Genomic DNA, 15,991 nt, shown 5'->3' with positions numbered 1-15,991 from the left:
AACCTTAACTTCTCGCCACGCTGTAGGCCGATTTTGCCTGTCATGAGGTTGACTTTATCTTAACCTTTGCTGTTGTTTAGTTGTTGTCCGAAAACAAGTTGGAACCACTTAAGTAGGCCTCGGCCCAGGTACCGAAAAGTATGAAGTTACGAATGTACGGACGATTGTGTTGTGTAGATCGAGGAGAATGGGAGATGGAGAGTGCAGTTACTCTTTGCCTTAACATGTAAACATTCAGTCACAGTAGACACAAAATAAATATTTACGTTTGCAGATATAATATATACAGTGCATTTCTACTACAAAAATAATTTCATAACTTGACATGATTCAATTTACACTACTATACATATAAGATAAAGATTTGTGTGTGAAAGAAAAGGAAAAATATATAGTTCATAAAACACATTTCTTCACAATTCATTGCACCGAATTATAATGGACTTCTTGAAGTGTATAAAAAGAAAAGCTTGAAGTGTATAAAAAGAAAGCATCTACTATTTTCACTCAAAATAAGTTTTTCAAGGAACGTTTTGAAATATTTATTTGAAAGGGATTTGGCATGTGCCAACATTATACACAAATCTCAATGATTTTTTTTTTTACTTTTTTATTTCCTATGTCTTGTTTTCAATGCTGAAGGCCTGTTTAGACTGTGTAATTTAAAATTTTCTGTATACCTTTTGCTAGTGTAGTGCTTTTAAAATATCGAGTTATATCTGCCCTTATATATTTTGCACAATTTGCAGAATGCTGTTTTTTTATTTAATGTGATATGATATGATATATATTTGTCGTTAAGCACTTACTTCCGGTGAGATGGCACTTCACATTTTTATTTAATAAGAAAATATTCCTTTCCGAATTTCTCTGTAAGTTCGTTCTGAAGAGAACGCTTGGTGCTTTTAATTTTCCACATGTTACTCAGTACTATGAATTATAAAACAGTGAAATTAACACTAACACAAATTTCGATGCATAAATGATTAAATAGATAGATAAATAAATAAATGGAATAAGATAAAAATATATACCTGTTTACTCACAAGATGTCAAGTACGTATGGTGATCGCAAGGACCCAAGGCAAGCAACAGTAAGAAAGACTGTAATATACGTACTTTGGTACAAAACCAACTGTACTCTCGCAGTGCCACCCAACCCCACGTGTCATGACGTGATTTATACTTCGTGCGTTCATAACTTAAGTCTGGTGATTCGGTGACCCTAGTCCGAAGCCAGTTCATAAGTTCATGAGGTATTATCCATGAGGCAACTGAGACAGGAGATAATGGGATAGGGTGGCCAATTCTTTTCCCCCTCCACTACATACATCGCTGGCTACCTACATATCACACTAATCAGACTTCAGATGTATACAAACAATTGTTCTTCCTCTGACACATATCGTCAAGTGAGATGTACTGCCTGATATAGATGTACAAATCAGCCAGAACCTCAATCAGAGGTGAAATAAATCTTATCTTATTTCATCTACTGTTGTCACGCCAGGAGAAGGCGGCTGAAGTACTTAGACGGGGCGGAGGGGAAACATTCGCGCATGCGCACCGCGCTGTTCACTGCAATATTCCTGTTTCACAAACATCTACTGCAAGTGTCTATGAATCTTTGCGACTTTGTGAAAATAATAGTGGGGTTTTTACTGTAGTGTTTTATTAGTTTCAACAAGACAATTGTTTTCAGTATACCACAATTCTTGTATTGATTTAGTTATCCTTTGCTTTTCATGTTAATAGTGTTGATAATAATATAGTTAATAGAATTTATGTTATTGTATACTGTTATTTAGGTTTGTAGCAGTTTTTTGTTTATTGTAAATATGTCGACAAAGAGGAAACAAGGATTGACAATCTATAGCGAAGAAAGGAATATTATTAGAAGTGCAAAATAATTCTGTGATGAAGAAAAAGAACAACAGTGCCTTTGCATTCCTCTTACGAAACCTACAGCAAAGGTAGAAAAGTACTCTCATCTATCCACAAGAACAATACAGCGTATAAGGAATGAAATGAAAGACTGCACAGAAGAAAGTGCGTTGTCGACACCTGAGGGAGAAAAAAAATGTAAACGTCCAGACTACCGAAACGCAAATGTAGATGACTTCGACGGGAGATTGACAAAAAAGATCATTATAATTGAGAATTTTTATTTGAAAAAGAAAGAGGGCCACCGTCGTAGCTGAAGAGGTAGCGCGTTTGCCTGCTGATCTGCAGTTGTGCTCGGGAGTGAGTTCGATTCCCGTTTGCGCTGACTGCCTGGTTGGGTCTTTTCCGAGGTTTTCCCAAGCGGTAGGCGAATGTCAGGTAATCTATGGCGAATCCTTGGTTTCATTTCGCCAAATACTATCTCGCCATCATCAATTCAATCGACACTGAAGAAGCCAGTAGTTATTACAATGTCGTTAAATAACAAGTAAAAAAATAGTACCAAGCTGCAACAAACGTCTACCCTTTTACAAGAGAAAATTGATTTGAAATGAAAGACAACATTAAGACGAATACCGAAGAAAAAGGATTTCAGGTGGAAGAAGTGTGCAGCAGAAAAAAAAATTGAGGAAAACACTGTAAATTAGAATACGTGAAGATATCTACAGCAAATAAAAAAGCTTAGGAAAGTGGAAAAACCGATTTTATATCTGGGCGAAATGCGGATAGATAGGCCTACTAATTTAACGTTTCCCAAGTGCTGGCAGGATAAAAATGTTACGTGAGTTTTGACTACCGTAAATGTGTCCAGAACACTCATTGTTGTCCATCAGGATGGGGGCGGTGGGGCTAATGGCTTTGTTGAGAGATTCGAATTAATATACACGGCTGGAACATAAACAGACGATTATCGTGGACAGATCATACTCCAGAAATTTTGAAAAATGTGATAATGATAGTCATAGCGACAGCACCGAAGATGCGGAATCTTTTATGTCTGACTCCGTTCCCTTGTAGCCAAGTAAGTGGACGAAGTTTTCAGGTCAGAGTGTAGCGTGAAGTTCCCCCGTCCCGCCTATCTACTCCCCGCGCCAACTCGTAGCGCGAAGACAGTAGCTCTGGTATCAGTTATTTCGAATTTTGAATAATTCGATATATTTTTTATCCTCCTTAGAGTGACAATTAATACCACTCCACTATGTCTTCATCTTGTCCAGTTATAGACGGATCGTCTGAAAACTGTAGCGTGTATAATTTTTCTCCTTTCATTGATTTCCTTCTTATCCTTAAATTTTGTTTTCTAGAGTTTGAAGAATTTTTCAAGTGCATTTTCAATTAATAGCTACACATGGAAATATAGCCTATACGTGGCAAGACATTTCATGACCGTTTGATTGCTTATTTTATAAGCCAACATTCAGTGTTTACATTTCTTGTTGTACCTACATTGAACTGCTCGGATTTATTTAAGCCGTTTTGCTGTTGCCGCTGCGTCTGTTGTAAATATCACGATATCAAAGGGAAGCATGACATTGCACGCAACCCTGGGGCCGAATGGTTGCGAATAATTTCGTTTGGACACAACATTTCCGCTGCATCATAAACTTCCCTTCCATCAGGTCCACAATATGGATGTAAAGCTGTTGCGTGGACTCATGAATGCCGAAATGTCATAACCCTTAGGGAAAGTGCATTATGGCAGAAAGTATATAGTCCTCTGAACTGTGTCATGTAGGTTTATGTCGCTGTACTCCCTCATTAACATGGTAACTCAATAACCCGATACAGACGTGGCCAAATTATTAGATTAACAAATCTCTTTAATGTATCATTGAGGAAATTAAGTGTATATTACAGTATATAAGTTGAATGTCATACTATCAGAATTCGTGTGCTACTCTTTGAACTTAATTAGTGCCCTGATTCACATAGGCATAAGCTTAATATTCTCATTGCTCGATGTATAAAAGAGAAAAGTAACTTATTATAATGTTAGAAAAATGTATTTCGAGATTTAACGAAAACACAAGGAACAATCAATAAGTTAATATACCCATTTTTCATCATAATTACGTGACAAATGGACCAACCGACAATTTTGATAAATCTATCATCCATGGGATTAGCGATAAGATGGATATATCTGCCTTTCTAGTGATGCATTTATTATAAGTTTCAGGTGTTTCCCTGGTTCTAGTTAACTTCCTCGTTCCCTATATCCTGTGTATTTCCTATATTCAGAACAGTCTGAAACTTCCTAGCTGTCATTACAATAGAAATTAAACATTTTCTTGAAAACAATTATGGGTTTAATATTACGTGACACATTATACACTATTAGATTCACAAAGTAGTTGTTCACCTGATAGTAGTAATAAATAATGTATCATATTTCAATTTTTAGCGCATATTTCAACAGTTTTTACTGCATAGCTAGGTGCATGCATATATATATATATTTTTTTTTTAGAGTTTTTATTGTATAAAGTTCAGTAGTCTAGTGATCAGCATATCGATGGCTAAGAAGTGATATCTCATATCTGCAGAAATAGTCGTTTAGTTTAATTACATTTTTATTATTTCGGAATAAGTATTATACGTCTTTCTCATGTTAAATATTACTGTACCTGGTTAACATGTTTCGGTCTGTAATTGATCTTCTTCAGAACTGGTTGTTGCTGGTCTTGGCGCCTTCTGTTTTGTTTCCTGTGGGGGTGTGTTTGTGTAGTGTAATGTGGAGCCAAAGAGTGTGTGTGTTCTGAAATTGAGTTGTGTGTTGAAAATTTCATTTGGGTGTGTTTTTGTATGTCTGTAAATTTCGTATTGTTCTAGTGTGTTTAGTTTCTGGCTTTTTGTTTGGATGTGTGTAAACACACCAGAACAGTACGAAACATACACACACAAAAACACATCCAAATGAAATTCTCAACACACAACTCAATTTCAGAACACACACACTCTTTGACTCCACATTACACTACACAAACACATTCCCACAGGAAACAAAACAAAAGGTGTCAAGACCAGCAACAACCAGTTCTAACAGACCGAAACATGTTAACCAAGTACAGTAATATTTAACGCGAGAAAGACGTATAATACATACTCCGAAGTGATATGGTGTTAAAAGTTGTGTAATCAAGATGTATTTTTATTATGTTCACAAAGTTGGAGTTACTGATATTTTGTCCTCGAGTAGAAAAATGTGCAAAGCAGCAAAGTACAGAAACAGTTTCTCTACTTTGATAAAATAAAATAATAATTTGTAACACGGTTTTTTTTATTCACTTGAAAATTTACAGATACGAGATATCACGTCTTAGCCCTTGATGTGAATATAGGAAAGTCATTTATATATATTGGGTGTGTACAAAGTTACGGCCGATTTTTAATAAGCGAGTATACCACCTGTATAAGAATTGGTATTATTGTTATTATTTTGTGAAACTGTTTTTGAGTTTGAGTAAATTTACTTGCCATGGTTTTGATTATGATTATTTTCACTACCCATGGTACTGAAACAAATAAATAATACTTCAAGCATTCAAAATCGGGAGTAACTTTTTACACACTCGGTATATAAAGAATAAAATTGGCCCTAATATAATATCTTATGCACATTGTGGATTAATTATACTCAGAGTTATATAATGGAACTGCCAGTAACAGGCTGGCATTAAATTTAAACACTACAGAGTTCCTTTAAGTACTGTCCCACGGTTCACAGTGTGCTGATCCATGAGTGGATATATCCTCAACATGGCGTTCAGTTAGTACACGCCACAGCGGCATGCAGTTGGAGTGACGGATTCAATTTTTGGGAGTGTGATTGCAGGGGCATTTCTACTATCCCGACTGTTGTCTGTGTGTGACAGATTGCGTGCTGCGAGGGAAGAGTGCTCCGAGAATTACGCCGACCAAGCTGCAGGTCACGCCGAACGGTCGAGTCGTGCTGGACATCTCGGAGCAGGCGTCTGTCGGGAAGCGTGACGAGTTCAGGCCCCCCGAATACAGGCCGAGGCTGCAGATCACCTGCGATTCCACCTTGGAGAAGGTAGGACGTTCTGCATTCAATTACAAGGGCTTTGAGTGCATGTGATATTAGTAGAGTCCGGATTTTTATATAATTCCAGAGCTAGAATTTATATGTAATGAAAAAAAAATATATATATATATATATATATATCAACAAATAATATTGTTGGTGAAGTCGCTATTTTCAACGTGATATGTAATTGCCAGGGAAAGGATTTATATGTAAATACATATTTACTTATAAAGCTAATATAATTTATATTTTGCATTATCTTTATGTTTCACAATGTGTAGGGTTGAAAAATCCTACTTTTATTTTCCATATTTTTCCATATTTTAGAGTTTAGTACATATTTTCGTTAATTTCCATATATTTTCCATATTTCATATAAAACAGTCCATATTATATTAGGTTTAACAATAAAACAAAACAAAATTCCATTAACTTTTAAAAATACATTTCAACAATAGAGATTTAAACACATGTTCAGTAATCCCTTTAACATCAGAGTTATTTGAAAATTAGCAGTCCTATCAACAATGGGAAAGTAAGTTACAAAACTGTATTAATTTAATTTAAAATTTTTAACAGACTTCAGTTGTGCAGCTCAACAGTTAAATGCCAGTCAGAGTACACATAGGTTCAGTTTTGTAAATCATACTATAAAGACGGTAAATATGCCAAAAGTACGTCATTCAGTCAATTTAAAATCAAAACTAACAAGTTACATTTCAGAATTTAAAGAAGATGGTTTATCAACTGACAATAAAATATTATTTTGTAATTTGTGTCAGTGTGCAGTATCATCTACACAAAAGTTCCTGGTGCAACAACACATTACAACTAGTAAACATCAGGCCAACAAACAACTAAATTCCAAGCAGAGACAATTGTTTTTAACACAACCAACAACATCGAATGTAAGATCTGAGTTTAACATCGACCTGTGCCGTTCTCTCATCTCTGCTGATATTCCTCTCTACAAACTAAAGAATAAGGTCTTCAGGGAATTCCTTGAAAAATATACTCAACATACAATCCCGGATGAGTCAACACTTAGGAAGACGTATGCTCCATCCATCTACGATGAGACAATACAGAAGATAAGAGATGAAATTAAAGATAGTTCAATTTGGGTTTCCATTGATGAGACTCCCGACAAAGAAGGTAGACTTGTTGGTAATGTAGTTATCGGTTTGTTAAGTGAACAATATTCTGAACGAATTCTTTTACATTGTGATGTTCTAGAAAAGTGCAATAACAAAACTATAGTTAAACTGTTCAACGAAGCTATGGGTATCCTGTGGCCAAAGGGTATTATGTACGATAATGTGTTATTCTTTATTAGCGATGCTGCCCCTTATATGGTCAAAGCTGGACAAGCATTATCTGTTGTATATCCTAAATTGACTCATTTTACTTGTGTGGCGCATGCATTTCATCGTGTGGCAGAAGTGGTCAGAGACAATTTCCCTAAAGTAGATTTGTTGATTTCATCAGTGAAAAAAGTATTTCTCAAAGCTCCCAGTAGAGTTAACGTGTTGAAAGAAATGTACCCTGAAATTCCATTGCCACCAAAGCCAATTTTAACTAGATGGGGTACATGGCTAGAAGCAGTTGAATATTATGCCGAACATATAGACTCTATTAACAATGTTCTCCTTGCATTGGACTCTGAAGATGCAGTCTCAATTGATACTGCGAAAACAGTTACCTGTGACATAAGTGTGAAGAATGACTTAGCTCACATTCAGCATACATTTTCATGCATCATAAAAACGCTCAAAAGTCTCCAAAATAGGCACCTTTCACTATCTGAAAGTTTTGAAATTATAAATAGTACTGTGGAACAACTGAATCGTGGTAGAGGTAAAGTTGCAGATGCAGTAAGAGCTAAGGTGGACACTGTACTTTCAAAAAACCCTGGATATGAAGAACTACAAAAGGTTGTTGCTGTGATGAGTGGTGAATCAACAGTGAAGATTAACTTGGACTTATCCCCAGCAGACATTGTGAAATTGAATTATGTACCAGTTACTTCTTGTGACGTCGAACGCTCTTTTAGTCAGTATAAATCTATCCTCAGAGACAATAGAAGAAGATTCACTTTTCAGCACTTGAAAGAAATGTTTGTAACCTATTGTTATGGTAACAGACAATAAAAATTGTGTTTTGTTGAAACTACATTGGAAGATAAGGTACGTCCATTATATTTTTTGTTTAGTTTGATTAAAATGTACCAATATTTAACGTACATAGTCATTTTTTTATAATTTTAAGTCCATATTTAATTCCATATTTTGGTAAAAATCCATATTTAATTCCATATTTTGGTAAAAATAACTACATATATATTTACATATTTCATATATTTTTAGTCCATATAAATCCGTTCCCTGGTAATTGCAATTAAATATTGAAGATATGGAGGAAGAGATTGAAATAGAAGAGTTTGCTAGTACTCCGCCCGAAATCTAGAACGCTAAAAAATGGAACTGGAAATAATCTGAAACGTTAAAAAATGGAGCCAGAATTATATATATATATATATGTTAAAATTGTCAAAATATGGAGTAAAATATGGACTGAAATTTTATAAGCATGGTGCAAAATAATGTGAAGAATATGTATGTTTTTCATAAAATGTTCATGCTTATAGAAGATATTTCATACATACATGCATTCATACATGCATACATACATACATACATACATGTTATCGTAATGTTACAGATGATGATGACTTACGATCTGGTGGAATTTTAACTGCTTAACACTCGGAATGAACAAATACAGTGAAACTTGTGTAATTCGAATCTGAAGGGCATAAGAAAAAATTCGAATTATGGAAAAATTGGAATTAAAAAAATGGTACTGCAGAAGGCAAACTACAGGTGTACTGTATGTACTATGTATTACTATAAGATTTCAAGACAACAGGGTATTATAATACAAGAAAATATAGTGCTGTATAATGATAGGCCTATTACATAAGTACAGTACGGTACAGTAATTAGTAAACATTTATGCACAACACATACAGTAGTTAAAAAAACATACCTTACTAGGCCTTTGTTAAGTAGGATGTGATTTTAGTCTGCTTCTTTTTATTGATTTGCTGGGTTACTGTAAAGTCCTCCAGTTTATTTAATGCATCAAACAGAGCACCATGCACATTTTGGTATTCCTCAATGAATCTTCTTAGCTCTCGGAAGTGAAAGATCGGGGTTTCGGAGTTTGTGAAAAGCAATGCACAATGTACGTTTTAACTGAGTACGGTAACTGTACTTTCGAGGTGAATGACACTCCAAGGGTTGTCAACCCGCACTGGGACCACTTTCTCCGAAAAGGAGATACAATGCATTCCCGGTTCCAGCGTCCAACCCCTATGGTCAGGTCAATTTGTTACAGTACTGCCTCGTTCCGCCTTTGCCACATTTCACTGTAAAACTCATATCCATTCTGGATTTTTTTTCTTCGAATTAAACAAAATTATGTTCGAATAAAAGACGATATTTATGCACTGTTTCCATAGGAAATTCAAGGGGACAAAGGAAAACTTCGAAATAAAGAATAATTCGAATTAAAAACGTTCGAATTACACAAGTTTCACTGTATATAAACCCAGAGCAGAACATGTACAGCTAAATTCTTAAACCTGAAAACCCCTCTATCTATGGTAAATGGACTTGACCAGGTGACAGTCGTAGATTGATTGTTGCCAATTGCACTGTCACATTACTCGCAACGTGCAGGAAAGACACTTGACTATTCTAGTTATATTCTTATACAGAACTCCCTATCTATCCGCCTGGCATTTATGCCCATACAGTGTGCTATTGAAATGAGTATGAACGTTTTGACAGATGATAGATGAAATCAGTATGAATCGAAAATTGCTTTCCAATTTTTCTCTAGAAGGGTCTGGGTTCAAATTCCTACCGATCCAGCTTGAATGTATAACTTGTGTTGGGTACTCCAGTTCCCCTGTGACGTCTCATCATCATCATCGTCATCGTCATCGTCATCGTCATCATTATACGAGTGTAATATAGACCCATTGCCTGTGATGCACTCTGGATAGTCTTTGACGAACTAAAGGCCTGTGCAGACCAAGGCAGATGTGAATTCGATTTCGAAAGCCAAAAGTAGTGCGCTACACGCTACTTCTCGTTCTGCACAACCCGAGCGTTGCAAAAGTTGCAACTGGAGGTTGCGATTCTGTTCACACACAAGGCGTAACATTCTTGAGGGAATTTGATGACGGAAGTGAAGTTGCGCGACATCCAATCTGTAGCTAGGCTGTTATATATCTACGGAGATAGAATAGAAAATGTCATGAATGTTTTTTTTTTTACGTGGCCGGTAGGGAAAGTTTATTTTAATCTTCATATTTAAATTTCGTCAGAAACTTCAGCTTGGTCCGTATGACTGGAGTGAAAGTTTTAGCAATATACTGTTACTGTTTCTTCCCGTGAAATTTAATATGGTCATCCTCTGAAAAGTTTTCCCTTACGAGTCTTATCGACTGCAGCACAAGTGTGTGCCCCATATTATTCCTGTATCCTTGAGGAAAGGGAGTTGCTCTGACTGGTCCACAATAAGTCTTCGTTCTCAGGAAGTTTGCGCAGGAGATTTTCGCTAGCAATACGCGGAAACTATCTGGGATATAGGTCACAAGAGTGGCTGATCCCCATGGCGGCATCGATATCGTACTGTGGGTATCCTACATGTGATCCACGAAGACTACTGTCCTTAATGGATTGCTTCTGAGTTTCTTAAATATTATTATACTCTGAATAATTTCGAGGGAAAAATTGTTCCGGAGCCGGGTATCGAACCCGGGACCTTTGGTTTAACGTACTCCGGAACAATTTTTCCCTCGAAATTATTCAAATCAACTTTACAGGGAGGTATACCTGAAATCTTGATTTGCATTATTATACTCTGTTCTTTTATACAGACGGGAACTTCCCCCTGAAATTTCAAACGGTCTGACCATCTCCACTTCGAGGCGGAGCTACTGTATACAGGGTGATTCAAAACCTCTCGACAAACTCTGAGGAGTGATAGATCTAACAATAAGAAACCCTATGTCTTTTGACGCGTCGTTTCGAAGTTACCATTGAAAATGTTTTTGCGCGGGCTTACGTCAATGTAAGCGAATGTGTGCAGCCATGTTTGTTTGTTGAGATGTTTGTAAGAGACGAGAAAAGTTGTTGTTTGTTTACGTTTAATGTTCAATACCTTTTCCTTTCAGTTCAGTGTAATCATCAATTGACAATGGATATCTAAGCGGTCTTCCGCCAATGCGCCGAGGACGGAGAGACCCATCGTCTCGAAGGCGCTGATGAAGTCGACAAACATTGTGTGGTGAGGGTGATTTCTGTTTTGAAACTGTTGTTGGTACATGGGGAGAGCTCTTCTTCCGTTTCCGTGAGCCTCCCCATAACACATTACCATGTCGGCTAACTCTGGAAAAGTGTAGACATCCGTTCTCAATTGATGATTAGACTGAACTGAGAGGAAAAGGTATTGAACATTAAACGTAAACAAACAACAACAACCCTTCTCGTCTCTTACAAATATCTCAAAAAACAAACAGGGGTGCACACATTCGCATACATTGACGTACGCCCGCGCAAAACCATTTTCAACGGTAACTTCGAAACGACGCGTCAAAAGACATAGGTTGTTAACAAAAAGAGTTCCTTATTGTTAGCTCTATTACCTTTCAGAGTTTGTCGCAGAGGTTTTGAATCACCCTGTATAGGACGTTTCAGAACTAAGTTGACAAAATCAAATTCAACTAACGGAATATATGAACGCAAAATATATAACTATACTAAAAATAATTCAATTTAAAAGTATTATAGGTCTTCGTAATTCCCTAATTTTTCTCAATGTTCTTAAAAATTCGTTGCGACGAGCAACAATGTCGTCACGTCCCATTAAATACTTATTGGCCTCTTTTCCGCTGTACTGGAATCCAAATGGCTTTTAGTACTTTCCGCAATGAGGAACGTGAAATATTAATTTGTAGTGTTTCGTATTTTGCGAGCTTCCGGCAAAATATCGTCTGAACTGGGTACTTTTCAGTTTATGATCGAATTCTAACAATATAGCTAATCATAAGAACCATTACGTAATTTTATTCTGAATTTTAATTGTATTTCTCTCCTAGTTTGCGCTTAATTATCTGCATATAGAAGTGACTTCGTATTTTGCTTATATTTTATTCACTTCCTAACGTTTGCAGTGTCTCTTGAGTTCCTTTGTCCTGCGTTTTATTCTCGAGGCTGTGTCCCCTAGCAGGAAAACTGGGGCAGTAGGCAGAGCACATGACATTCAGAGCAAGAGCGTGGTCGTCGAGGATGGACATCAATGTCATCCACTTGAGTCCCAAGTGGTCTCTCGGAGGAGGCTTGTAGTTGGCCAATTCCCTTATATAATTATGTACAATTTCGCGCTGTGCAGTCTCGCAAGGTGAGCGGAAATGCATTTCCATGATTATTCCCGACATGGGGTGGCGAGTGCCTGGTTCATTTAGTACCGACCTTCTTCGATGTCTGTTATGTTTATGCCTACATGTGAAAGCAACAGTTATGAAAATATATTTCAGAGTATGAACGACATAGATTATATCAAAGAGAAGAGATGATAATACAGACCGATTATTTAGTTCTGACAGCTCAGCAACGCGAAAGAGGGGAGGTAATAGGAGTAGTGGGGAGAGCTCCGGAGTAGAGATAAGGGCGAGCGGTCGGTAAAGGAATGCAATACAGCTCAATTGTACTAGAAACATACCGCTCTACCGCACGCATGACATCCGATCGCTCCGACGGCAAGCGAGAGACTAACCCAAAAACCCCTTGGCGAAACTAACTGGACTCGCCTGACCCAGGCGCACATCGCCGGGGACTGTCAGGACTAAATAATCGTACTGTACAGTCAGCTGAACAAGAACGTTTAAGAAGCTATACACATACACATTCGCCATAAAAAATGAATATGTATTTTAAATGTTATTTCTCCATATCCTTAAGACCTATTTTCATCAAATTTATATGCTTAACCTCTTAAAATAATTGATCTTCAATTCGAACTGTGAATTTTTTTAAATTTTAATTTTTAAAATTGTACCAAACTGCCCTTTAATAATTTTTTAGTTTTTTTTTTTTTCCGTGAAGGTAACATTCATATTAGCAATCCTTAGCTCAGTCGTTAGAATATCTGCACTACAGGAAGAAGAATTTATTTATTTATTTATTTATTCATTCACTCATTTATTTTAATGAAGGTTTTTCTCAGGTCTTGAATGAACGGCGTGAATAAAATGTTATTCCTGCAATTATAATATGGTATCTATTTATTTATTTATTTATTTATTTATTTATTTATTTATTTATCTATCTATCTATCTATCTATCTGTCTGTCTGCCTGTCTGCCTGTCTGCCTGTCTGCCTGTCTGTCTGTCTAAAATGAAGTTTTTTCTCGGGTCTTGAATGAACGCCGTGAATAAAATGTTATTCCTACAATTATAATATGGAAGGAATTATCAGCAATTAACGGTAGATATTCAGAAAATCTCAGTGAAACCGTCGATGCTAAACGAAATCGCGGATCAAAACCCAAACCCAGTGGCAACCTCTCGCAGGATTAGTCCTTGCATTATAAATCAATGGCTCACAGTCGTGTGCTGGTCAGTTTTGTGTAAAGGATTTCATCCGCCCCGTATTTACCCAGTCCGTGATGTAGACTAGCGAAATAATAAAGTATTAACTTCATTTGTATATTAATTATTGATTTAATAAAAAAATCACCCTCAGCGTCGCTAGGCTTACCTGTCGGCTGTAGTCTTTCAAATATTTGTTTATTCTAGACTCATTCCATATTCCTCTTGTCAAATTCATTGACATAGTCTGTTTTTCCTTCGCATTACTATCATTTTAATTTAACACAGAACTTGGAAACAAGATCAAATGGACAAACGTTTATATGATCTTTTTGCATAGTTTTTGTGTCTCCTGTCCACCGATGGGTGGGTTCCACATGTGACGAATATTCTGTATATATTATCTTATCACGTATCACTTTCCTGTCTTCTTACAGTACTGTAAGAACTGTTACGGTTTTGAATATGTGTATATGTGTGTGTATGTGTGTGTGTGTGTATAGGCCTATATGGTGGAAGGGAAAGGAGATTAAATAAGGTTCTTATAAGATAAATTAAGAGAACTGGGTAGTGGACAAAATTCCGATTTTTTATTTTGTGTTAAAGAATACAAAACTTGCTCTTTAAAAGAATATGTTTATTGTGGGGGGGGGGGGGATATCTGCAGATAAGCTCTTCAAATTTGGCGGCGCATGTGTTTCATACATTCTTTTCTGTGAATGCAATTTTCCGTAAGTTGTTATTTTTCAAACCTAAATGTATTTTTCTCTGAAACTACTGAATCAATATACATGAAAATTTTACAGTGTTTTCTGTACAGTAACCTGCGCTCTACAAAGTAGACCTACGTGTTTATGAATATCACACACGTAACATGAGGATAAATATATATTCATTGAAAAAAATGGCAAAAAATTGTTCATCAAAGTTTAATATTTTTTTCTGTTTCACTAAGGGTAAAATATTTAACTAAATTTTGCTTTAGAATTTACAATATACATTACTCGATAACTTAAAAAAAAATAGGACAAGATGAATGAGTGCATATCGTATAAGTAATGTGGGCCTGATGTTTGAGGTACATTTAGCAAATGGAAAAACAGGTTATCAATAATTAAGGCATTTCTTTTGCACTTGGATAAGAAACTAATTAGTTGTCTTTTATACCACTTAATTCGGAATGATTTATTGTATGACCATAGAAATTTTTATTCCGCTCTGAATACTAAAAGCCTAAAAATATTGAACTAAAATTCTTTATTCGCACAGGCATCATTACCCGCAGTGAGTTAAACATGGTTCGCCAGTGCAGAGGATGACTTACAGATGACCACTCAGATCGGTCTGGGTAGCGTAGTCGGTATAGGGCTGGCCTTTTGCGCTCGAGGTTGCGGGTTCGATTCCGGCCCAAATCAATGACATTTAAGTGTGTTTAAATGCGACAGGCTCATGTCATTAGATTTACTGGCATGTAAAAGAACTTCTGCCGGGACAATATTCCGGCACACCGGCTACGTTGATATAACCTCTACGTTTGCGAGCGTCGTTAAATAAACCATGATTTAGAAAAAAATTAGCCATTCAGCATTTATACAAGGTTATTGCAGAATATAATTTAGAAATCTGAGTTTAAATAAAATGACATTTTTAGGAAAATATCATATGTGATCAAAATAATAATTAACAATATAATTATAAATAAAGTCGAACGTCCGAAATATTACATGGTTCTGCATCTGTGATCTAGTGCAAAAGTCCAAAGTTTTCACACCATGTCGCACAACTTAAAAGTGCCACATATAAGTGATTCTGGCTAAAATTTCACCGATTTAGTATCACTTTCTGAATTATAACAATTTATTTCGTGTGATATTTATTAGCACAAATGCTGACACGAATAAAATAATAATAATAATAATAATAATAATAATAATAATAATAATAATAATAATAATAGTAATGATAATAATAATAATAATAATAGTGACTTGTAGTTTTATTGTTCCTACTACCACAGAGAAAATGGAAGAAGAGTAGTGTTTTTTTCTTTCTTTGGAAATAATCCAATGCCATACTTGGTCTAGTACAAGAGGAAAGCTCGGTGTGTCCGAACATTTATACTTGAATGCTAACGATGTGTAAACTGCACATGTTGGAGCTTAGTTTCCGTACTGACCGAGTCAATGGCTGACAAAAAATTTTAGTTTATAAACTGTGTGTCGCGAACCTGTTACGACATTGTACTATTAGAAGGAAACGCAGATTTGACTATTGCATAACGTTGATATATATTTTTTAAGAATCCACTATTGAAAGAGGAAGGCCTGATGCGTAG

The 15,991-nt window shown here is 36.0% G+C and overlaps 1 protein-coding gene across 2 annotated transcripts in view; it reads left to right on the top strand.

Annotated features, from left to right (window-relative positions):
* Nucleotides 1-15,991, top strand: part of LOC138712207 (tyrosine-protein phosphatase non-receptor type 13-like) — a 1,532,948-nt gene that overhangs the window by 684,090 nt on the left and 832,867 nt on the right. For both annotated transcript variants that reach the window (XM_069843724.1, XM_069843725.1), the window contains one exon: nt 5,820-5,998. In XM_069843724.1, the coding sequence (XP_069699825.1) occupies nt 5,820-5,998 (179 nt within the window). The remainder of the gene's footprint in view (nt 1-5,819; nt 5,999-15,991) is intronic.

This window comes from Periplaneta americana, chromosome 13 (assembly GCF_040183065.1).
Source record: "Periplaneta americana isolate PAMFEO1 chromosome 13, P.americana_PAMFEO1_priV1, whole genome shotgun sequence".
NCBI lineage: Eukaryota > Metazoa > Arthropoda > Insecta > Blattodea > Blattidae > Periplaneta > Periplaneta americana.
This window is presented reverse-complemented; position numbering and strand designations above follow the sequence as displayed.